Source organism: Bombus pascuorum, chromosome 9 (genome assembly GCF_905332965.1).
Source record: "Bombus pascuorum chromosome 9, iyBomPasc1.1, whole genome shotgun sequence".
NCBI lineage: Eukaryota > Metazoa > Arthropoda > Insecta > Hymenoptera > Apidae > Bombus > Bombus pascuorum.
In genome coordinates, this window is record NC_083496.1 from 773727 (window position 1) to 799184 (window position 25458).

At 45.5% G+C, this 25458-nt stretch overlaps 3 protein-coding genes and 1 long non-coding RNA gene across 4 annotated transcripts in view; 3 read left to right on the plus strand and 1 right to left on the minus strand.

Moving 5' to 3' along the window:
- Nucleotides 1-25458, plus strand: part of LOC132910509 (protein Star-like) — a 78730-nt gene that overhangs the window by 31195 nt on the left and 22077 nt on the right. The window lies entirely within an intron of this gene.
- LOC132910506 (facilitated trehalose transporter Tret1-like) lies at nucleotides 1732-18240 on the plus strand. Its single transcript, XM_060966265.1, has 6 exons — nucleotides 1732-2172; nucleotides 12989-13178; nucleotides 13432-13603; nucleotides 13689-13961; nucleotides 15056-15364; nucleotides 17748-18240. The coding sequence occupies exons 1-6, from the start codon at nucleotides 1935-1937 to the stop codon at nucleotides 18171-18173; spliced, it is 1608 nt and encodes a 535-aa protein (XP_060822248.1). The 5' UTR covers nucleotides 1732-1934; the 3' UTR covers nucleotides 18174-18240.
- LOC132910511 (uncharacterized) lies at nucleotides 18378-21315 on the minus strand. Its single transcript, XR_009658790.1, has 2 exons — nucleotides 19040-21315; nucleotides 18378-18980 (listed from the first exon to the last, which is right to left on the minus strand). It is a non-coding gene; the product is annotated as an uncharacterized LOC132910511 (long non-coding RNA).
- Nucleotides 21817-25416, plus strand: LOC132910510 (26S proteasome non-ATPase regulatory subunit 2-like). The gene is made up of 12 exons (XM_060966270.1): nucleotides 21817-22262; nucleotides 22375-22551; nucleotides 22627-22813; nucleotides 22886-23185; nucleotides 23262-23344; nucleotides 23423-23658; nucleotides 23717-24051; nucleotides 24144-24346; nucleotides 24404-24494; nucleotides 24561-24848; nucleotides 24927-25121; nucleotides 25207-25416. Exons 1-12 carry the CDS (start codon nucleotides 21922-21924, stop codon nucleotides 25414-25416), a joined length of 2646 nt encoding a protein of 881 aa, XP_060822253.1. The 5' UTR covers nucleotides 21817-21921.

Here is a 25458-nt window from a genome sequence, read left to right on the forward strand (position 1 = left end):
GTTACACGGTGCGACACGCGGCATCTCGCTTCGATCTTCCTTCGATCTCGTCGAGCGATCGTAACGAGAACGAGAAAAACGTGAGACGAATGTAACGTGTTTCGCGTACTAGGGAAATCGCTGTAGTACGCCGCGGAGCGTTCGCGTAGCGCATGAATGAAAATCGACGAGCGGAACGATCATTGCGAGTGTGAATGAAACTGAAATGCGCATGGATAGACGCGTAGGACGCGGAAGTAGCAAAGAATCGCAGTCGGCGAGCGTAAACCTCGGTCAAAGATAAAGTAAAGTTCGATATCCCGCAAATTGCGATCATTGACGTAATTCGTCGTCGAAAGATTATATAAACGATATAAAGGAACGCGTCGTTATTTATTTAATAGCGATACGTGGACGATCGTTCGACGTGGCTAATGGAATTCATACGCGACCGTTGTTCTCCTCTCTTCCACCGTCGATTTACATCGACCCTACTTCTGTTCGCATTTGTACATTAGCATATAGGCAGCAGCGCGACTCGAGTCGGTTCGTTTCCTTCGAATCTGTTCGTGACAGCGTGTGTATTGCCACGTTGAACGTTGGCATTCGCATTTCCATCCCCGTTAGCTCACGTCCAACCCCCTCGCACGAGTGCAGCTGCCAGCTGGTACACGTGCACGCCAGTAGCGCGACCAGTCCGATTTGGTATTGATTTTCCGTGCCGATGCTAGGGGCGCGTGACAAGCGAAGGGTAAAGTCTTTTTAACCGCCGCTGTCGACCGACTTAATTCGCGGCCATTTCGTCACACACGTATTTCTTCGATCGCAACCTGAAGTCTCGAAACCCGAAGAAAAATGCGATACTTTAGATAATGCAGATACGGAGAACAATCGCGATCGTCGAACAGCGATATACAGAGAATGACGAGCAAAGTTTCTACGCCTCTATCGCGACATTTTTTTAGATTTGCCTGCAAAAATTTCCATGGAAACGGTAAAGAAAGACACAAAGATATAAATTTTTAGCCTGTTCTGGCTAATCTGGGTAATGGAAGCTAGCTCGAGTTTCCGTTCGGTGGGTTATCCTGCAAAAGCGCGAAACGAAAATGATCGAAAAGTCATTTGCATCGCGATTTCATACCGCGTTTCGATCTCGGCTCTTTTTCTTACGCGAGCGAGCTCGTTTCTTTCCAACGATAAAATTTCTCTCGGACAGCTGCGTAGATCGACGAGATACGTTCGACGTTCGTAAGACGCGATAACGAACGCGAAGAAAAAATGTTCTGCAATTATAATTATATAATATAACGTAACGATCGACGAGGTGATGGAACGTAGGACGATCGTTAACTCGGTCGGACGAGAAACGAATCGCGTCGGGCCGTTGCAGGCTGCTCGACCTCGACCTTCCGTCTCGCGACGCTAACGTTAACGCTAAAAGCGTCTTCAGCCTTACGAGCTTGGAAGCTTGAAAACACGAAACGTAGGTCGAGTAACAACCGCGCGAAGTGATGGTCCGATCCAGAACCATAGACTTTCGTACAGGAATAGCGGGAATAGCGGCACGACTATTCGTGGCGATGAAAAAGCGAAACGATCGGCCCCGCTTGGCGCCCGTTGGCGTTTCAACCCCGTCGGTCGACCGTATCGACCGACGATCGTGCGACCTTGGCACGATCCGTAGCTGGCCGCAGGGTCGAAAACTCACGGTATACGGTTGTTGCAATTTCAGCCGGAGAAGGAGACTGCTGGTCGTCGCTAGCTGGAGGGAGAATCGAGAAGCGTGCGAGAGTAGGACGAACCGACGAAGCTCGTTTCGCAGGAAGGAGGAAGCACGAGGGAAGGGAGAGGAGGTGGAGCGGGGCTTATCGAACGGGGCCGTGTACGTGCGAGAGACAGTAACGGGCTGAGGCGACGCCGCAAGGAGAGAGGGAGAAACAGAAAAGGAGAGAGAAATGGCCCCCACCCACGTCCAGGAGGAAATAGAGGGGCGCTATAAAGACTATGCCTATAGCCCTGTACCAACGAGTTGCACTTCGACGGTGTACTATTCACCCACCCTTGGAAAATATCCCATAAAGTTCGGTGGTAGCTTACCCAAGTATCATACGATCGGTGACCACGACAAGTGTCCTGCCGCAGAAATGACGGAGAAGGGCTCCACGTTGCTTCAATACCTCGCCGCTGCAGCGGGTAAGTTTCAACCCTTTTTCTCAATGGCTAAACGCGATCGTTCGATCCGCGTACCAGGACTCTCGCATCTATCGATGAAGCCATCCGTCAGCTTGAGTTTAGCGACCCCAGAGACGCGCGTTGTTGACCACCTATTCCGTTGGCAAACGTTCCATTTTCGCAGGACGCGCCGCTCTTTAGGGATCTCTTTGGAAAATCGTTCGATGGAACGCGCACGTACGAGATCGACGCGATCGACCAATTTGGAAACTTTTTACCGATAAGCAGCTTAATAATTATCTGTAATTACTTGCTGCGAACGTTAAAAGCTCGATATTTTCAAAGGTAACTGGAATTTTCAAGCGAACGAATCGCGGTATTTACGGTTTAAAGTATCCGTATCGTTCGTAGAGTTTTACATACTCGTGGAAAAGTTTATTCGGTAAATTCGACGCCGCGGAAAGAAATTTACCGAACCAACGAGTCCGTCGAACGTCGATAATATCCGTACGACGTAAGATTTCCAAGATACGGATTAGATAAATTCGACAGACTCGATTCCACTAACGAACAGCTATGAAAAATTCGTTCTACGTATAATTCTCCGTTAACCGTTAACCGATTCGCCTTTGATCGTACAACGCTTCGAGAAGAACGAACTTTCGTGCTTCGTGCTGATTCTCCGATTCTTATTCCGGCCAGAAGAGAAAGAATCGCGATCTTGGTCGAGCAGAATCGAAGCGACGGTTACTTTATGAAATTACTTCTTATCGCTCGTTCCTGAATGTTTCGCTGTCGTAATGTTAAACGGGCGAATTGAGTCGTAATTTACTTATTACCATGCTGCACCGCGATACCACGGTGACACACGGTATAACGCGTATAACGCGTAACGCGCGAGAAAGAATATCGAGACTGATGAAATTTTCTTTAGAGATATTTCACGCACAGGTAGCGAAACCGTGGTCTTACGACCCTCGATTCCTCGCTTGCTCGCTCGATAATCGCGATTGCGGTAATTAACAAATAGCCGAAACGACATAACAGCGTAACAAGCAAACGATTTTCTTACTTAATCGCTGACGTTCGAGCAAAACGATCGCGTAAAGTATAGCGCATTATACGTATCGGCGGACAAACAAAAGTAAATTTACGTGTTCGTGCGCAAAACAAGGAAGCGATGTAAACAGCCGATCGGACGAGAGCGCGTTTTCGCTGGTCGCGTGCGTTTTAAAGCGACATTGGCTGGAAACGCGCGCGCGCCAACTTTGCCGCAAGAATACGCGACGTCATGCCACGGATATATTCTTCCTCGTACGTGTGTCTTTTTGAAAGATTCGTACTATCATTACCGCTATGGTAGCTATCAAAGGGTAGAGCTTAGCTTAGGTTTACTTCTGGTTCTCGGTAGATCACGACGACGCGTATAATTTTTCTCGATTAAAGCGAACGATACTTTGCTAGGCACGCGCCTCGAAATTGCCCGTTCCGTGCTTCTGTAATAATCCGGCGTGCATTATACCAGACAGCTAAGCAAATGTCAATTTGCGATCGAGCACGGACGAACAATATCGCGATTCCACGATTCTCGACGTCGGACTTTTGCTTCCGTTTGAAACGACGCGTAGATCGTTCAAGAGTCCAAATTTACGAGAGTATTACGAGACGCTGCAACGTCGCGTTTATCAACGATCCGCGATATTTGTTTAAACGTTTGCCGCAACGATCCGAGTCGCCATCGAGCTATACGCAATTGTAAAGTAAAATATCGGCAACCGAGCGTGCTCCTTTGATCCTCGATTCGCTTCGTTCTCTTCCCGACCGCTATCGTGCGCGTAGGCGGACGTAGAGATTCTCTCGAGATCGTACGCTTCAGCGAGGAATAGATTTCGTGGAACGTCGAGTTACGTGGATCGGACCGTTGAAAATGAGATGACGCGTTGTCGGCGACCGAACGGTGGCATCCACGTGTTTCATGGACCAAGAGAAGTGTCACGGTTACTCGTCGAATCTCCCGCGTTTCTATAAACTCATCGTGGATATACCAGTATTCGGGTGGTCGGCTGTCCAACGAATATCGTACCGTTTCCGTGTTTTCAAGCGGAAAACGTTCGCTCGAAATAATCTGAATTCCCGTGACTCATCCTACACGCCCTCCTTCTTTCATTGCACTTTGAATCGACGAATTCCACCCGCCTCTCGTGACGAGCGACGATGGAGGCTCGAACGAGAAACAACAACTATCAGCGTTACTCCGATCCAGCCAGTCGACGACATTGACGGTCCATAGTTTTTCGTTTCTCTTTCGCGTTCCTCTTCGCCTTTCTCTCGGTACATTTCCAGACTATCTTTCTAAATATATCGAAATGTAATCTCTTAGGCGAAAAAAAAAAAAAAAAAAAAAGAAAAAGAAAAAGAAAAAAAGGACAAAAAGAGCAAGTCGAGGAAGGAAGACCTCGGATAGCACCGTACGAGTGTCAAGGAAGAAAATCGGTATGCCGTGACTGAAAATAACGCCGTTTATCTTTAACGCGGCTCTCGTAGGTGACAGGCGCGAAGGAAATAACGTGGCGCGATAAACGAAAGAAACGAAACTAGAAAACGGAGAGGGGACGCGGCAAAGTCGGCGCTGGTTCAAAGTTGGAACAAAGTGGAAGAGAAACGCGAACACGCAGTATCGATTCGTGCGTCAATTCGACGAATATACACGAGCGATTTGGCGTTCGCGTCTCGAACGAATTCTTCTCTCGAGGAAACGAATATGTAACTGGTGCAACGTTCGGTTTCGTTTCGCGAGCTCGAAACGATCGCGACAGAAAGCTGAACGTAGAGTAATCGCGAGTCAGCGTATTCGTTCGACGTAATCTTCGAACGATTTTCGTCGAAAATTTGTCGAAGGACGAGAGATCGTGTCGAGGAACGACGGTAGCTATCTCGGACAAAGATTTTCTCGTCTTTGAAGAAGCTTGAAAGATCACGGACAAAAATATCGGACGAAAGAAGCTAAACGTTTCGAGGTTTTACTTATCGGATGACCGAATTGTTACGATGTTGTGACTAACGAGGATGTAGTTTGAGTTGATTGGAATCTTCAACGGGCGTGATTCAATTTGGACGGACGCCGGATGCGAATCGTTTGATATTCGCGGCCGTTCGAGGACACGAACCTCTGCTCGCGACTCTTGCTCCCACGTAAACCCATTGTCCTGCACGCGACGCTCTTTGCATTTCGTTCGACCATATTCTTGATCACGTTCCCTCGCGTCCATCGTTCCGCCGATATAAATCTCGTAAAAGGTTCGCCCTCTTCCTATATGCCGTACGTATCGATTATCTCGTTCGCGCGTAAGAGTCAAACGTGCCGAATATTTCAAAGATAAATTTCCACGTAAATCTTGCAATCGTCCCCTCGAATATCGCTGGAAATTTTTCAGCTGAAACTGGATTTAAACGGTGACGAACGGCCGTTTTCCACGCGTGGATATTGACCTACGAGGGTTTGTCCGCCCACATCGTTCGATTTTAACCATCCGTGTGCGAGTTTATCCACTTTCCTACGAAAGTCGATGGCATAGCCTTCGTCCCTTCTACGTAGGTGTAGAGACGCGTACAACGTCATAGGAAAAATCGAATCGTTTGGAAATTGCTAGGAATTGTTTCGTTCGTTTTCCTCGTTTTACGCGTCGTCGTAACGGGGACGCGAGGCGGCAAGACCGCGGAAAATTCGAGAGATCGAGGCTCTGCTGCGGCGTGGTCGACGGTCGTGGCTCGCGTTTATCTCGAAGGAACGAGACGCGCGTCCTTCGTTTCGACAAAGTCGTTAAATTTCGTTTCGTAATCCGCGCGAAAGACGAAGCGATCGTTAAAGTAATTTTTACCGCCTTCCGCAAAGATTTACGCGGCGATGTATGCGCTCGGAAAAATTCGTCCGACGCGATGGTCGCGTCTCCGCATCGAACGAATCGATTCTTCGCGTCGAATAAAATCGCTCGATCACGACGGCTAAGCTCTAAAAACCTTTTTCCTCGTCCCTGTCCACGCGCTTTTATCTTATCCGAACGGAGAGTTTTACATAACGGATTTCAAGATAATGCATCGATCATCGAAGATTAGTTGAGAAGGCGAAAACAAAAAATCGATCGGTCGACTACGGTATTCGCGCCTTGTCCAACTAGTAACTACCGGTCGATCGTAGAGGATCGACGCCAGATGTATGACGAGCTACCGCGACGATTCGTTAAAAATAATGATAGTGTCAGTTGGCTCGATAAAGACGTAATTATAGCAAGATAGTGGTCTGGTTAAAAAAAGCGTACTTGCTTGCGTAATCGTTCATCGGAATAAATACGATTCTGCTTATTAGTATACATAGCCTACTGGTTCACCCTTATTAGCATTCGAAAAAATAGATCAATTATCTCTAGAGCGTTACGAATAATTATGATTTACTATTTCTCGAAGGTTGCAGCAAAACCGACAAATCATCGTTACCGAATAGAAAATTTTACGAAAACGTAGTTGCAACTCGCGAAGCATCGGGCTTGGTTCGGAGGATTGATCTGCGAATTCCGACGAGTTTGTCCGAGTTTTCCAGATTAGCTTCGATTCGCGCCATATTTCCCAAATTTGCCGCGTTCGAGTCGTTAAGTTTGAGGGAATCGTGCGCAGTTCCGGTTGAAGAAATCCCGAAAAAAGCTTGCGAACGACGACTTATCGTGAAATCTTAAGTACCAAAGGTAATTCTAGAGCTTTTAATCGCGATTATTTTCAAATCTCGAGACCATCGAGTACGTAATATCTGGAATTTTAATAGGTTCGATAGGCGAGGCACACGTAGATTAATTTGATCGTATGCCCTGTCACTTTCGATACGTTATTTACCTACTCTGTGTTATGCTCTGTCACGCGGCTCCCTCGACGATGCCAATTGCCCGTTCGATCCGACGAATCTTACTCGACCAGAGGCGCGTATCGTGCCACGCGTATTCCAACAATTTCCTCGTTACCTTATAAATTCTTATCTCTCGTTATTGTTAAACATTCGAGTAGCGATATCCTCTTAGTGTCAAAGATCGCGAATGTTTATCGGAAAAAGGAATAGCTGCGCGCTACGTACGTTTTCTCGATCGAGTTTCGACACCGAACGTCGAGATCGCGATCCCTCGAATCTCGTAACGAGACGTTCTCCGTTTGCAAAAATATGCTCGCCGTTCGTCCGATCGTCGTATATCGCCTTAAAATATAATTACGATGTCGTAAAAGATATCGTATCAAATTTCAACGAATAATACTTTTCGAACGAAGAAAGAAATTAATCCGACCGAGACGTTGCCGCGATTGCCTCGTTTCGATCGCGAAAGAGATACTCGCGATAACTATATTTCTGGTAGTCGTGATTTTCTCGTTATCACCTGGAATCGACAACACGATAAATCTAATAGCCACTGGATGGTAGTTTTCGCTCGATCTATCCTCGATCGGACGAGAATCGTGCAAGAACGAAGCGGAATTTCGATTTTGCCCCAGAATCTTTGTTGATGGAATTAGGATTTTTCGCAAGCTTCTTTTAAATTCATCGATAGCGTTATCTGGTTAATTGAGCGAGGATCAAGACGAACGTCGGCGAAAGGTGAAAAGTCAATATCGAAGCGGATTTAGATAATTTGCGAAAGATTGGTGCGTTATCGGGACGAAAGAGCACTGCGTCGAGGGAGGCTGGTCAAACATCGCTCGATATCAAAGCGCGTTGAATTCGTCCGATCGAGCCTCCGCGAATAAAAATATTTACGTTTTCCAGCGCTATTTTTGTAGGAAAAAGATTCCGCAAGACCGAAGAATGGAAAGAATGGAATAACAAGGCCGACGACGATAAATCTACGATAATCTCTTGTTTCGCGTTTTAATCGAGTTGCATGAAAACACCGAGTCTGTACGGATCCACCCATCGATGACGTATTCCAACGATATGGAAACAACGTCGCGCCTAAGCAATTTCTCCTGCCGCCAGAAACTTTCGCTTATTCGTAAATATCTTTGACGAAAGATTGGCAATTTAAATTGCTCGTATTTTCCATTTATTCGACGATCTTGCTTATTCACGAACGAGAGTTTACCGCGTTCCGCTTGGTCGTTATTAAAGGTACCGGTTGGTTACGATCACTGCTCCATACTTTCTTGCTTTCTACCCGCTCGTTATCGCGACTGTTTTTTTTAATTAAGAATACGCGACAATCAGAGGCTCTCGCGTGAGAAACGGCCAACTTTCTAATGCCGCCATCGAGATAATTTCCTGTTTTTCCGCGATCGTCGTTCAGAACTTTCTATGCCGACACCTATCACGATAATTATTATTGCCAACAGTAATACGATTTTGACGCGAGACGTACGATATTTATGCGCGTTCGGTTTGTCCTAGCGATTTAGGAGCGACAAATTAACGTACACGTAGAATTACAAAGTTACGAACGTAACGGTAGGATCGCAGAGAGGTAGAGTATCCCGCGAAGAACGAAAATTCGCATCGCGGTCCGTTTCCTGCGACCGTGTCACGATGGAAGCGACGATTTATCCGCGGTCTGGCGAGATGATTCGTCGATCGACACCCACCGAGTTATTCGCGATGGGAATTGTGCGTCGCGTTTCAAGCCGGCGAAGCGTTGGCGAATGAAAACGTTAGTTTCACGGCTGTTTGATAGCATCTCCGTTTAGACGACAATGTTTGCGAATCGGAAGCTTGGAATGTGGAAAAAATCCCTCGAAAGATCTAGAATTGTATCGCGGAAAAATGAATGGAAATCCGCGTTTGCGCAATTTGTAAACACGCTTAATTGGATATGCGAAATGCAGCGAAGAAACGGTAGAAACATCGCTGAATTTGCAAGTTTCACGATAGAGAGCTGGTTGTAGTAGCGGTGACGTTACGCCTATCGTTTCGACTATCAATCGCCGTTATTTTATCTTTTTTTACGACACAGGAGTTAACAAAGTTAGCTTACGTATTATCTAGCTGTAATTGATACACGTGACAACTCGACGCATAGGTATTTCCACCCCTCTTCGAAGCAAGGAAAAAAACGGTTTCTTTCGTCGTCGAATACTTCATCGAAGCGTATCGTACAACTTGATAACGCAACGTTCTCAAGTTCATGAGAATTCTTATCGACTTGAAAATTTCCTATGTTTCAATACCCCTTCTGCTTCTGTTTTTCTTTAGCGCCGGCTACTGTTTTGCCATTCAACGGTAATCACGACTCCACTCTTGTCTAATCGCATAAATTTACAACGACGTAGTTTCTAGTCGCCCCTAGGAGCTTCGTTATCGATAAATCGCGCACCAACGACCATCGTTTCTCCACTGTCGCCGATAGCGGCCTGTCTCGTCCCTGGACGAGAAAAGCGACGATAAATGGTTCGCGACGTATCGTCGGTCATTTCCATTCGATCGAAGAGTCGACGACGAGAAACGAAAAGACCATGGGAAATCAAAATTCGGCCATTCCGAATTGCCAGTCGATACGAGAAGCATGCGCGAGTCGTGAATCATTCGTATGATACAGCGATTAGGGAAGAACGATAAAGATTTTCAAGTGCGTGACAATTTACCGTAATCTGTAGTACCGTATGAATTTAATGTATACAACGGTGGAACATGATTGCGTCTACAAACGAGTATCTGAATCGATATCTGTGTTTGCCAGAGCGCAGATTTACCACGTAGCAACGAACGAAAGATTTACTACGTTAATAACAGCTTGCGATCATTCTGTACATCGATGATATCGTTTCCGTCAAGTTTATCGGTTGAAAAATCCAGATTCGAAGGAAATAGACAAAGTACGACGAACGGCGAATCGCGACGATCGAAAGCAAACGAATCGATTTCTTTCTCTTTCGTAATCGCCGACCAAAACTATTTTTTCACCTTTCAATGACGATCGAAATGTTTGACAGAGCGTTTCGATTAAGTCATCGTCGTTTAAAGAAGCCGATAGAACGAATTGTTTCGTCGCGTGTCTGCGAATGTCGCGGATGGCAATGGTAATTGGCAGGCAGGCCAATTGGCGAGACCATCTGTTCAAATCAAGTAATCGATAAATTCGTTCGGGATCGATCGGAAAGATCGAATTTCTTTTCACTTTCCTTTTACGACGAATATCGGCGAGGGAAACACGTCGTAGAGTATCCGATCGTATCGTTAATTATTTTTATTAATGTAGGAGATTCGATGAACTCGTTGACACGATAATTCCTGGCGATCCGAACGCCGCTTCCGGCAGAATATCGTCTCCGCTCGCGATATTATGGTAATTAAACGTTTCAATGGTGAAGTTTCTTTGTTATTTCGTTGCACGTTTCTCGCGGCTGTAGAACGGAAGAAATTAATCGATCCATTTACACGACGATTAAAACGATTTACAACGATTAACGAGGTTGCGGTAATCCGCCGATCGATAACGCTTTTTTCCTTTCCACGTTTATCCCCTTCGAAGAATCAATCGTGTTCGAGTTGTGTCCTTTCCATCTACGCGTTTTCCAATAAACAACGATATCTCCGATGCTTTGACAGAAGAACGGCAAATACTTTGCGCAAGAAGAGCGCAAACATCGATTATCTCGTTTCTCGATTATTAGAGATTCAAGAATTCGGACACGGTAGCGAACAAACAAGTCGACGATGTCCGATATCGATATGCCGACGAGAGATTTTTCACGCGGCGACCAGCGCAACCATTCGTCGCGAGGAACACGCCTGGTTATTTTTATTTCGCGTTGCAATGTCGCACGCGATCGGATGATATAAGAGCGATTCCGCGGCGATTATGTAAACCTGTTGCATTGCTCTCGGCTACAACGTTTAACGTGTCGTTTCGTCGCGTACGACGATCGTACTCGGTCTCCTTCGTTCCTTACCTTCGATCGCCGCTTCGGAATACCATGCCGTTCGAAAGTTTATTACGCCACGAGTACCTTGTTCTCCACTCTTATTGTTCTCCACCCCTTTCGTTACGTAAATTCGAACGTAATCGCGTTACTCTGTCCAGTTTGACATTTTCTTCGATTTCCTAGAAAAAGTTGTCTTATTTCGTTCTACCGGCGATATTCCGACGTTCCGACGTTCGACGTCCATTTCATTTGTGTAGAATAGCGCGGAATATCTGCATCGTTTCAACGAGAAACGATTCCTTTTAACATAATCGACCAGTCCCGCTTGATCGAGATTTTACAGCAGCTTCGGTGCGTTTCGCTGGATAAAGACTTAAACTATTCGTCCGCCGATTACCTTAACCAGTCTAATTCGATTAATCAGTCTGCTTTAACGTAGTCTCGTTCAATTCCATCCATTCTTCTGTCATTCGAGAACATCGTGCTCCACTGAACATCAGGTTCCCGTGTCTTTATATCTTTATCTTTATATGGACAGGTGTGCCGAGATTCTCGAGCGTTGTCTTTGAAATTACCGATCACGCGAAACGCCCTCCAACTACCGATCCTCGTGTCGCGTTTCGGCGGAAAAGCAGGTTGGAAGATACGAGCTATCGCGTTACATTTTGGCTATGAAAATGCTCGCTGTTATTCGCTAACAAGAGCGTCCAATTGTCTTATCAAAGACTCAATGGAACGATATCGTCGAGGAATAGATTAAATTCTGCGCTTTCAAACTATCGGAAGCTTCATCTTCGAAAATACCAAGGTTCCACAATGGACGAATCAAACGTTCTAATTACGTCAATAAACGTAGGTTTAAGCTAGGCCGTGTACGTAAGTAGTAAAGTGTAGTATCGCGATAGACATCGGACGCTTTCGAACGCGCATAACGTGACAAAACATTCCTGATTTATGTTATCCTCGATGATATCATCTCTGCAACGAGGACAGAGAGTCGGGCGCAAGATGCACCCGCGTTGACGATTCGATTCTGTCCTATCGGTTCGCTCTACCGGTGATCGTTCGATCGACCGTTGTGACCGATCGGAGATATTCGATTTCGCGAATCAACGATCGAACTTTTCGCGAGGAACGCCAGAGGGGAAAAAGAGAACTGGGAAAAGATCGAGGAAAATACCGAGAAGAGAAACGATCGAGAGTAGTGGTGGGAGAGGGGGGAAGGGGCAGACACGGAAGGCGTCGAAGACGAGCAGATAATCGAAAGCGATAGTACGAACGATAATTAACATAATAGATGGATCCGGCGTTAAAATCACCTTACCATCGAGTATGGATTTAATTTTTTTTTCTCGTTTCGTAGAAGACGTTTATCGAACGATTAGAAGAGAGTGAATGTGGCGGTACGATTCAAAGTAGAAAACTCGGAAGGATCGTTGACTCCGTAGAAAGACGAAAATGTAATTTCGTAAAGAATTTGAACTGGGCGTTTATCCGTCGTGCGAGCCGTTGTTCGTATATTTCTTGAACGCGTTATCGATGGCGCCGTTAGCAGATCGTCCCACGACTCTGGCGATTCGGTAGCGAAGATTTCGCGACCAAATCAAAAGTCGTTCGCATCGCCTCGTCTCCGTCCCTTTCTCTCTTACGTAAATCTATTTGGAACATTGGTCGTTCTCGTCTCCGATGTCGCGCACCGAATCGAGAAACGTGACCAGCGGTCGTTCTGCCAGCAGACGTAACTCAACCGTGACTATCGCGCACGCGGAAAATATATACTCGAAGGAGATCGTTGGTTATCGTTTACCCTCGTTGATCGTACATCTTGAGTCGCGTCAAACTAGGCTAACTAACCGTCTGTACCGTTTTCGAACATGTCGTGTCATTTTCTTGCGCGGATACCGTTGCGCCAAATGGACAAAGTGATTAATAACAACGAACGTTATGATTTCAGCAAATTTGAGCTGCGTCGCATCCGGTGCTTTGTTAGGATGGACCAGTCCGATATTACCTAGGTTGCAGAATGACCTGAATGACAATCCTCTCGGCAGAAAAATCACTCCGGATGAAAACTCCTGGACCGGCTCGTTGGTCTCCGTGGGAGCGGTGATCGGCAGTTTCGTAGCTGGATATTTAGCGGAGAGGTATATCGCGGTTTCTACGGAACAATCGTATTATCTATTATCGCGTGTACTGGTTGACAGGCCTAGCACGTTCTAAAGAGCGTTATAGTTGGCCAAGGCTTTCGACTCGAAGCCTTGACCACCGATGGCTGATCGAGCTACGAACGTCTCTCGCCAGAATTATCGCGCGTATAGACGCTCGAAGCTCGAAATTCACACACCGTCGTAAATACGTAAGACGGTTCTCGTCTAATCTGATCTAATCGGTTCGCAGATGCGGTAGGAAGAACACGCTGCTGCTCAGCGCGGTACCATTTCTGATCGGTTGGATCCTAATCGCAACAGCCGGCGTCGTGTACCAACTGTACGCGGCACGAATAATTCTCGGTTTCGCCTTGTCGTTCGCTTTCACGGTCGTTCCTATGTACTGCGGCGAAATCGCCGAGGTAAACGTCGCATCTACTCGTTCTAATCCGAGTCCTTCGTTATAACGCGTTTAATCGATATTCCATTCTGTTTGCGATTACGTAGACGTCCGTCAGAGGAGCTCTAGGATCCTTCCTGCAACTGTTTGTCAGCTTCGGTCTTCTATATGCGTACTGCATCGGCCCGTTCGTATCGTATCTGACGTTTGCCATACTCTGCGGCATTATACCCGTGGTATTCGTCGCTTGTTTCTTCATGATGCCCGAATCGCCGTATCATTTGCTGAAGATCAACAAGAGAGAAGAGGCGATCAAAGCTTTGGCCTGGTTACGATGCAAGTCTCCCGCTAGCGTGCAAAAGGAAGCGGACGAAATGCAGGTATGTAATGGAAAATTAATAAAAAAAGTACGACCCGAGAGTAGTTCGGAAACGATCGTTGTCCGTTGAATTCCTATTCCTATTTCCGCGCGATTCTGACTATTTCCGTGCGCTTTCCAGACTAGAACAATTTCCGTCTGCACGCGTCCGAAAGGTCACGTTGATCGCGAGAGAAGCTCGTACATACGAAGCACGTGCCTGAATGTCGTAACACCGACGAAGATGACCGTCGTTATGCGAGACGAAATTGAACGAGGCCTCGAGATCGTTTACGTTACGTTAAAGCGACCAGGCGCTTGTGTTAGGAATAATCGTAATCCGAATTGAACGGCGTGATAACGCAGAAATAGATACAAACGAATAACGTTTGCACGGTATCGTTTATAAAAGCAACGGGGAACTAGCAAACGATAAATATAAACAGAGTTTTATATGACGAAAGAAGAAGAATCGGAAGGATTGATAACAAGGTCTCGCATAAACACAGGAATTTTACCGAAAATCGATGCGGGGAGCGAGAGTCGATAAGAGGAGCGCTACGATAAGACCGATCGCGTGGTAAAGCGTGGGTGAGCGGCGCGACATCGTATCAGTGCGACGTTCGGCCAACGTTTGCTTAACGAGGCCGGGGGTAAGGTCGTTCCTTGATCCGTCAGTGATGACAGCGCGGAGGAGCGTTCCTGCAACCTCCAACGTGCCTCTATACGATACCGAGTATATCCTATTGCATGGTCTAACTTGGTCTAAGATGACTAACGCGTCAAGTTACGCGTATCGACGTTCGATCTTTCGATTTCTGCGGTCGCGTCATTAAAATTCTACGAATTTGCGATGGATCTCGATCGGTAGGTCGCCGAACCGATATTTCTGTTTCGTCATCCATCGTTTCTTCGATCTCTTCTTCCATCGTTTTCCTTCAACTTTTTCACATTTTTCGCGACAACTTGTTCGTCACGCTCCAAATACAAATTTTTCTTTGATTTATCGATGGACGATGATTCGATTTTTTCACACGAAAAGCAACTAACTTTAGCGTTTGCGATATGGTTCGAATAAATAGATGATCGATCGTAATCTGTTTGTTTGGTATTTAGGCTGCCATCGACGAAGCATTCAAGAGCAAGGCGAAAATCGGCGATTTATTCAACGTGAAGGCGAACCTTAAAGCATTGATATATACGTCCTTGCTCGTGGCGTTCCAACAGTGCAGTGGTATCAACGTGGTCCTCTTCTATATGGGATCCATCTTCCAGGCTGCGCACAGTGCGCTACCCGACTCCATATCGACTCTGATCGTCGGTAGTGTGCAAGTGGTTGCTTCCATGGTCACGCCGGTGATCGTTGACAGACTTGGTAGGAGACTGCTGCTCATTACCTCCGGCGTTGGTGAGATTGTCTCCTTGGTAAGTGAAATATTTCTGAAATCCATGTTTATCGTATAAATTTATCGCGTTACATTCCAGTTATATAGCTACGTTACTCTACGGAAGTAGCGATTGTATCGTACAAAGATCGTGCTATCGGTCCTATTGCTTTCGTTCTAATTAAGATCGATGTATTTCTTTACGACCTTGCCGCGCGAGTCGTGTTTATCGAGAAACAAGGCGATGGAGATGTTAGTCCTAGCTAGGTGGAAATATAAAATTGCAACGCTTCTATCGATTGTCCCCGATAACGCGTGCACGTGGAATCAAACGACAGGTACGATCCTCTGGACGCTAACCAGGTCTCGTACCCTCTGGTGTCGTAACGATATTTCGTAAAGACTACTTTTACGCTCGGAAGTATCGGTTAATGGCGAACAAATTATTCCGCGATCGTTCAAAACGTACGAAACGTGATCGATTGTCATTCCAGGCAGCATAACGCGAACTCAGAGTTTCGCTTTCGCTCCGTGGCCACCTCGATTATAAAACAACTCGTCGGTGACGATGCGTTTCGACGGTCACATAACCACGTTTTTCGATCAGTTACCTAATCGAGTTACGTGACGTGCAATTTTCGCGGTATTTCGCAAGTACCTGCGCCATGGTTCCCACTATTCCACTTGGAATATCAGCGATGCCGCGGAGATTCGCGGATAGAATTTAGCTGGCGCTTGATCGACTTCTCCTATACGATGATAACGATCGATAGCGATTTCATTCCAAAACGTGATTCCAAGATCGTGATTCGTTTGAAAAAATTCCAATGTCACGCGGACCATCTACGTCTCTGGCAAGTCGAAACTGTTGTTCTTCGTGTCAGAGAGACGACATATACAATCGGTCTTATCTCTCATCTCAATGACAAGTCCCATTGTTTCTAAGATAGATTGACAGCTCTTTTAAAATTACATTATCGGTTAATTAGTATCATCGACAAGTTGCATAAACAACCGGAACGTATCTACGGAACGTACGTTCCATCGTTTTGAATCACGATCGCAATTTGAAAAATTCGGTATCGTCGAAACAAAGTAGAGAGAGAGAGAGAGAGATTACCCGAACATCGTGGAGAATTTGCAACGATTTGTCGTTGTATCGCGTATCGAATGCGTTTTTCCGTGGCCTTGATCCACTGTCCATCGCGTACGTTTCGCAGGTATTGCAAAATAGCGGCAACAAATCGATCGCGGCCTTGCGACGCCTATTCAAATCGATTTATGTAACCTCGCGATCGTGTGTAGATGTACTACTCTGATGCGCGTCGCATTCCATCGCAACGGTGCAACACGAACGCACGACCTTCGTTCGCTCTTTTCTTCACCGGTCGCCCCAGTGATCCACCTTCGTCGCTCGATTCTCCATCCAATTTTTAAACGAAACAAAGGGAATAACTTCCTTCGCTTATCTTCGATCATCGAAAATATATTTGACGCGCTGCGATAAAATCGCTCTCGACGATGAATGCCCGGCTGAATTTTTTATAACGCGGTACAAGTGGTTTTCCTAAGTGGTTTCCATAAAATGCACGTTTATCGAGGCTTTTCTTACGCTTGTACGCGTTCTCGACATCCTACTGATTTACCACGGCCAATGAATCCTTGATTGCTTTTTTTTTTTAAACGGAACGAGCGTTCTTTTCCAACATCGAACGACTCGCCGAACCTCGAACTATACGGATATAGGTATCGATAATTTGAATTAATTAATAAATAAAATTACTCCTCGTTTACCGTAATGTTGGGAACGCGTGCCTGGAAGAAAATTTCCGTAAACAGAAAGAAGCGACGCGTCGACACGGAAATCGTCGGTTGTTCCGATGACTTCACGCATCTGGAATCGTGAGGTCGAGCAGTTAATTATCCATAGCCGTAGATTGTTGCACCGATCCGCGGCCGCGATCAATGTCAATGCCTCGTTACGTGCACGCGTACGCAGGATCGATCGTTGCTTCGCCAGTCGCGATGCTGTTTTCTGAATTTCGTAATAACGGTGAACGGATGACGAAGGTAAGAAAAAAACGACGAGAAAAAGAAGTTGATCGCGGGGTATCGAGCGTTGCCGAGACACGAGACGTGTCCGGAAATGTCTGGAATGCGGTTAATTACCGACAGCGCTGATCTTCCGATACATCGATCTGTCGATCGCGAATTGTTTTTCCCGCCTTGCGAGCATCGTGGGACGCGTGCCGTCCGAACGATTACGGTTAAAGTTTATTCGAAGCAAGCCGAACATTGCCATGTCGAGTATATCTTTCTTACCAAACGGTCCGCCACCTAAGTCTCGGTAATTCGACGCGCGTACCTTTGCGTCGTTCCAACAAAATATCTCCCATTTATAGCTATGTGTCTTTGATTTCCAGATCGCCCTGGGTCTCTACATGTTCCTCCAAGATGTTACAAAATCGGACGTTAGCGCCATTTCGTGGCTTCCTATCGTGTCGCTGGTCATCTTCATCGCGATATATTGCATAGGCTGGGGTCCTCTACCATGGACCGTGATGGGTGAGATGTTCGCATCGAACGTGAAATCGAAGGCTTCCGGAATCACCGTGTGCGTGTGCTGGTTGGTCTCTTTCTTCATCACCAAGTTCGCCAACAATCTGCAGGATATATTCGGCCAATTCGCGTTGTTCTGGATTTTTGCCGTATTCTGCGTGTTGAGCGTGTTGTTCACGGTGCTGATATTACCGGAGACGAAGGGAAAGAGCCTGCAAGAGATTCAAGACGTGTTGAGCGGCGTCGACCGTTCGGAGATACCCGAGTTCGGAGGCTCGAGTAAAAAGTGAAAACAGTATTGCGGTTTCGGGTGACTCGAGAACGATCTCGAGCTTCGATTTCACCCTCGTTCGCGTATCGGACCAATCGTATCCGTCGAACGATTCTTGCTCTTCCTATTTCTATATACGTATATACGTTAAGCGCGCCTTTATACTGCCAAAGACCATGGATCGCGATTCTGGATCCTCGCGACACGCCACGATTGGATGCTGTTTTCTTTTTTTTTTTTTTTTTTATCGTTAGAATCGTAGGTACGGGCCGGAACGACAACGCTCGTGATTTTTAGGTCTTAGGTATACGCGTATGTGATAAGACGTCGGCGCGCGTTCGATGCGATATAATTGTTATCGATCGTAAAGGACGACAAGGGAAACGCGACAGAGATTCGAACGAGCGTTCTATTTCGTTCTATGATCTGTTCAAACGATACGTAAACGAGGTAGAGACGTCGAGCGATAGAACGAATAACGCCTACTTTTTCCATGTTCCGAGGTACGAGCAGCTCTCACCTAACGAACGGTACTCGCCGACTGCACGTTTCCCGCCTCGTACGCGCGATAGTAGTTAACGAATGTATTTATTTTTTGACAAACCTTAACCGTTTAACGTACGTGTCGTTTCCTTTGTACGTAAGATTTTATCCGATCCTCCCAAGTACCATAATATTTAATAACTGAACGCCGCGTTAGATACGTATAGACGCGAGGACGAGATCCGCTAGACCATCGAACAATCGCACCGATATGTATTCCGTCTTCGATCGCGTGGGTTCCGTAGAATCGCGAAAAAGATGGCGGAGAGACGAGAAAAGGAGTCTTCGACGATCGTTCCTCGATGCAGTCGCGAAATCGTACGATTGTAAAGCGGAACGGACGAGCGATTTGCACGCGGGAATTCCGCGAATACGATCGATCTTTATCTGAGACGAGCGATGTGCTCGTGCGCTTCGGGCGGAATAAAACTGAAAGAAAAGAAAATGACGCAGTCGGTATTTGGGCGTTGACAACCGAGTCGTGGGGTTTCCACCACCGAGACGCGTTAATTGCGTTTAGGGACGACGTAGGAAGATTAATTAGAGAAAGGAATCTTGTTGTAATGGACGATCGGATAGGGAGAGAGAGAGCACATTCCTATTTTGCACGCGATCGTTTGAACGTTCGCGGAGACTCGCGTTCCTCCTTGTTTCTCGTCATCTTTATCCTTGTAATTAAGAATAGACTTCCAAATGCAACGACGAAACTCGAGAGAAGATTATTCTACGGAAAATTATTTCTTGAAATTATCGCGCTATACTTTGGACACCTCTCGTCTCGTTCGTAGGAAGGCCAATGCATAATTTCTGTGACCAAGAAACCGGACGACAACGTGTTTCCGTAGCAGCAAAACCGAGCGAAGTCGATGACACGTTTTAACGCTAGCGTACACATTTTCTATTTCTTTCCCTTTTTCGTGCGGTGGCGTTCAGAGATCGTTCTCCCTTTAGTATTTCGTTTCTTTCTTCGACGAATTTCCCTCCCTGGTTATAAACGGCATTTCGCGAGGATTCGTTGAAACGTTGGTTTCTCAAGCATAATTTTTTCTATCGTAAGTCGTAACGTAACCTTTTTACTCGAGTATCGATAGAGTTCGTTTTCTGTTGTTCGTACGATCTAGCAACGGACGTACTTGCTTATATCTCACTACCAATTAACACCGGTTCCGTTGAATAGTTCGTTTCGGATTATAGTATGAAGAAGATCGCAAGAATTTTCCTCGACGAGATATCCTTCACGCATCGGCGATACGCGTGTGCGCAACACTCTTTTTTTTTTTTTTCTTCTTAACGATTAGGAACGACAATCGTATTTGCATTTACGCGATAGCCTTAAAGATTTGCCAAATATATACCGTTCTAACAAGGTCGCGACACTCAAGGTATACGGTTGGAGAAACGAGACATATCGACGAGTAGCGGTTAATCGAGCTGGACATATCTTTCAGGTAGAAAACGATTGATCGAGCCTAGCACGATGTACCTATCGAACGATACGCGCGAAAAGATCGGAAAATCGAAAGAGAAGAAAAATTATTTTCTTTCTAACGTGATGCGTAACGTATTGGCGCGGACGAAACGCGGTTATTGGTTGATGCGTGGGCGTTAGCGAAACAAAGAAAAAGAAAGATACTGGAAATAACGAAGGGAGAATGAATAACCGACCGCGTGTACGACGATCAACGATCGAAGTCGGTCGTCGCGGCGAAAAGTCGAGCGCCTCGATCGGATTTCATCGAGGTCGGAATTGTCCGAGTATGGGACGAAACGTATCGTCCATGGTAAACTTCTCGAGAATGCGAAATCGTCGTCATTGATAGAAACTAATTTTCCATTGCTCGAATCTGTACGCAACGATGACTTTCGATACGTTTGTTCTTCGTTCCGATCGTGAAAACGGATCTAGACGTTGTAGAATCATTCCTGAAACGTTCCTCTATTTCAAAGAGCAATAAGACTTTTCCTAAGATATGCTTAAGATGACCCGATTGTACGCGCGTGTAAAAAGTAATTTAAAAACTCGATTAAGAAAGAAAAGAATATGGCAGGAAAAAAAGAACCGCGGCCAAGTGACGTTCGAATTACCCGGTGTATGGAATTTCCACTTGGATCGAGAAGAGAAGCGCTCGCAGAACGTGTTATTATCTTCGTTTTTTAATTTAAGTAACGTCATGTTTAGAGGAAATTGTACTGTTCACGGAGGAAAAAAAGAAAAAAAGATTGAAGTACGCGCATTGTTCGCGAGGCCTTCGAAGCGATTAGACAGATCGAACGATAACGATTTTCCACGCGATTGTCAGCAAAGTAGATTTTTAAAATAGAGTATGACGATCACGTGGAATATCGTGTATGAAGCAATGAGAGAATGTGATAACGTTTAAATAAATAATCAGGGTACAAAGGAAATCAAGTTTAGCAACTTCTTATCGACGATACTGTATATATATATATACACATCCTATGCAACTGTACATACCTACATATGTGTACGTATGTACGTATTGTTACGCATTAAACGTATAGTGTAATTACCATACTTTTGTTACAACTAAATAAATTATAACTTTAAAGTATTACTCGTTAAGTAACAGGCGAAATCTTTCTCTTCCTTTTTCTTTCTTTCTTCTACCTCGATCCTGCATCCCATCTTTTCCACCGTTTTAGTAGTACGAGTATGTTTGTGTCAGACGCAAAGATTGAAATTCGAGAGGTTCGCGGGGCCTTGGTTACTCTGTGTAACTGACAAGCGAAAAAAAAAAAAAAAAGAGAATCGAATCTGTTACACGAAGAGTCGGGAAAGCGTCATCAAATATTTTCACGAATCTCGTCGATATAAAAAATAATTTTCCGTTGAGAAGGATTCACCGAGATTTTGCAAACTGCAACGATGGCTAAACTCGGTTCGCGAAAGGAGTCGGAAATGGTAACCATATTGATAAAAAAAATACCAAGTTTTTCATTCGTTTCTAATGAAGGAAACATTTGTTAGAACGAGGAAGACGCACGCTTGCAAGAAGAGCTGTACCAGTTGGTCGACGTATTGATGGTAATAATAACGCTGTATGCGATTCACTTTCTTAACCTAATAACTGTCATAGATACGCATGTAATTACATTACATAGAGCAATTTCAAATTCAAATCCGATCGTTACCTAACTCAAAGCTTCGGTGTCACGTCGATCGCATTTTTTAATTAAAATTCGAGGGGAAAGACGAAGATGCAATGTTGATATCCCTGAGTCAACTTCGATTGTTGATGCAAACCTCGACAACGTCGATGACTTCCGTACCAAAACCCCTCAAGTATTTGAAGAGCTCGTACAACGATATGAAAAACGCGCATAAAAAGATTCGAAGGAGGGACGTGAAACGGCAATTCGCGGAAGTATTGAGCGTATTATCGATGGCTGGGGCCACGCCTGGTTCCAAGGAATGTTTGCGATATTGCACCGATGGTGAAGTGACGAACCCTGGTGAGTGGGGTCACGAATACGTCAGACAGCTCGAAGCTGAAATCGTAGACGAGTGGACGAACGCTCCTGTAAAGGACGAGGAACGTATCAGGTATTTTTATACATACGAAGAAACGCGATAATACCAATGATATATAAAACGAATGGATTATAAGAAATGAAATGGAATCTTTTATTTGTTTGTTTCCTTCTCTTTATGGCAGAACGCAGCTTACTCCTTTGGTGAACGGTATCATAAAATTCGACATGAAGCACAACGCCGAAATACCTGGATGCGATTTATGTTTGGAGATCGATCAATTGAACTTTTTAAACGAAAGTTTGGATAATACGAATTTCGAGAGGGTTTGTCGGTATCTGGAGAGTTGCGCGGTCTACAGGTGAATTTTCCGAAACGACAACTAAATAAATTTGATCAACTTTATCCCGTTTTTTAATCTCTTTCGAACGGTCAGCGAGGATATCGAAAGAAGACAAATATTGCAGACCGTGGTCGATCATTATCTGCGATTCCAAGAATATTGCAAAGCAATGTTAGTAGCCCTTCAATTGGGAGACTCGGATCTTGTGCACAAATGTCTCACCACCTGCCCTGACGATTTAATGCGAAAACAATTGTCATTTATACTCGTGAGACAAAGGGTAATTTATCGGATTCTACATGAGTTATTCGCGTGACCCTGTTTTCCATTCGCATAATTTATCGCTCTTTAGGAGAATCCATTGAAGAAGGATTACGAAGGAGGCGATGCCAAGGATATCGAAGCTATCTTGAGCAACAGTCACGTCAATAATCATTACCATTTGCTCGCGAGGGAACTCGACATTCTGGAACCCAAACACCCGGATGACATTTACAAAACCTGGCTGGAAACTAATACTCTGAGACGAGCGGAGTACGATTCGGCCAGGGCCAACCTGGCAGCTACGTTCGTTTCCGGTTTCGTTCACGCTGGCTTCGGTCAGGACAAACTGATGGCGAACACCAACGATTGCTGGGTTTATAAAAATAAGGTTTTCGTATAAATATCGGAGATTTTTGAAACAGAAACTTTCGAAACAGCTTAAATCGAAGAAAACTGTTTGACAGGAGCACGGAATGCTCTCGGCAACCGCTTCTCTGGGACTGATACACATGTGGGACGTGGACGGTGGTCTGGTACCGATCGACAAGTGAATCGCGTCTCTTATCGTAATGGAACTATGATTTATAGACAAACGTCCGCGGACTAAGATAAGCTTATTTCGCAGGTATCTCTACACCAACGATCACAACATCAAAGCAGGCGCTTTACTCGCGATAGGTTTGGTTAACTGTGGTGTTCGCAACGAATGCGATCCGGCGTTGGCGCTCCTCAGCGACTACGTGTATTCCGAAAACGTTACACTGAGAATCGGAGCGGTTTTAGGACTGGGTTTGGCCTACGCTGGCTCGCAGAGGTCTGATGTCACGGAACTTTTAACAGGAGTATTGGTAGACGAAGCAAGTACGTTTACGACGATTAACTCCCAGTACGAGATATTTTCGAGATGGACAATTTTTAGGTACCATGGAAATCGTGTCTCTCGGAGCAATCGCGATAGGTTTGATAAACGTTGGCTCTACCGACGCCGAAGCTTCGTCGACGCTTTTGCAGAGATTGATAGAGCTTACACCTCAAAAGCTGTCTAGTACCTACTCCAGGTTAGAGACAGAATTATGTCTATCAAATACGTTTCACGACTATGCAGGAGGGTTCGTTCGATCTCGTTTTTGTAGATTTTTACCGCTGGCACTGGGCATGATCTACATGGGTTGCCGCGACATCATAGACGCACCTTCGGCTGCTCTCGAAGTCTTACCCGATCCTTACAAGCTTGCTGCACAGACTATGCTGGAGGCAATGCTTTCTTCTTTGACAAAATGCTCTATGATACGATCCTGAATAAATATTATAATCTTCAGGATTCGAAAATGTTTCATTGGTCTCAGGTGTGTGCGTATGCCGGTACAGGAGATGTATTGATCGTTCAAGGATTATTACGAATTTGTTCGGAACCGGCGAACGGTGAAGGCGTTCCCGTCACCCCGGTTAACAGTCCGACGAGCTGCTGCTGCGATCAACGGTCTCGAATCGTCGAACTTCCTGAGAAGAGAACAAAAGAGAAATTAGAAGAGAAGCATGCAGGATCAAAGTAATCGCACGTTAATATATACCGCTACTTTTCTACAATTTCTCGCGTACTCCTCAGGGATATTGGATCGACGCAGGCCATAGCTACGTTGGGTGTCGCTGCCGTTGGGTTAGGAGAGGGAAAAGAGGACTCGAGGATCTTCGGACAGGTGATAAACGGTCCTTAAACACGAATAAAAGTGATCAGTCTGTTTGCACGAACGATCGTTTTTCAGATAGGAAGATACGGTCCCACAGCCGCGAGACGCGCAATGCCACTCGCTCTAGGTTTATCGTTTTTGTCAAATCCAGACTTGTCGGTCTTGGATGTACTGAACAAATACAGCCACGACAACGATTCTGACGTAGCTAACAACGCGATCTTTGCTCTCGGTCTTGTCGGTGCTGGGACGAACAACGCGCGTCTCGCCACTATGCTGAGGCAACTAGCCTGTTACCACGCGAAGAACCCCACGCACCTATTCCTCGTTCGAATTTCCCAAGGCTTGGTCCATCTTGGCAAAGTAAAAAAGAACGATTATAAATTGTATCGATCTTGATCGACGAATGATCGGTTTACTAAGTAAAAACTTGTTTATCAGGGTACGTTGTCTATATCTCCTTTGCGATACGCTTCCAAGGTGTTGGACAAGGTCGCCTTGGCTGGATTACTGGTAGTCCTGGTGGCGTTTCTCGATTGTCAAAATCTGATCCTATCCAAGTCTCATTATTTGATGTATTGTCTGGCGCTTGCAATGGAACCTAGATGGTTGGTCACCTTGGATGAAAATTTGCAGGTACGTACCGACCATTTTCCTCGTAGGCAAAGATGATTTAACGCTACGGGAATATTCGAGACCGATCGGATTGTATTTTGATCAGAGTCTACCGGTGTCTGTGAGGGTTGGGAAAGCTGTAGACATCGTGGGCAAAGCTGGCAATCCTAAATCCATCTCTGGTGGATACGTTCACACGACACCAACGTTGCTTTCCTCCGGAGAAAGAGCAGAGCTTGCTCTAGACGAGTACGAGGCGTTGTCCAGCGTTTTGGAGGGCTTCGTTATTCTTCGAGAGAAATCGAACGTTTCTTAGATTTTCCGCTGGGATGATAGAAGATAGTGGATAATAAAAGAA

Excerpts from the sequence above, each read along its gene's own strand:
- LOC132910506 (XM_060966265.1), top strand. The coding sequence starts at position 1,935 with ATGGCCCCCACCCACGTCCAGGAGGAAATAGAGGGGCGCTATAAAGAC. Across the intron at positions 2,173-12,988 it reads ATACCTCGCCGCTGCAGCGG|CAAATTTGAGCTGCGTCGCA; the intron begins GTAAGTTTCAAC and ends TTATGATTTCAG. Across the intron at positions 13,962-15,055 it reads AGGAAGCGGACGAAATGCAG|GCTGCCATCGACGAAGCATT; the intron begins GTATGTAATGGA and ends TTTGGTATTTAG.
- LOC132910510 (XM_060966270.1), top strand. The coding sequence starts at position 21,922 with ATGTTGATATCCCTGAGTCAACTTCGATTGTTGATGCAAACCTCGACA. Across the intron at positions 22,263-22,374 it reads AAGGACGAGGAACGTATCAG|AACGCAGCTTACTCCTTTGG; the intron begins GTATTTTTATAC and ends TCTTTATGGCAG. Across the intron at positions 23,659-23,716 it reads AGTATTGGTAGACGAAGCAA|GTACCATGGAAATCGTGTCT; the intron begins GTACGTTTACGA and ends GACAATTTTTAG.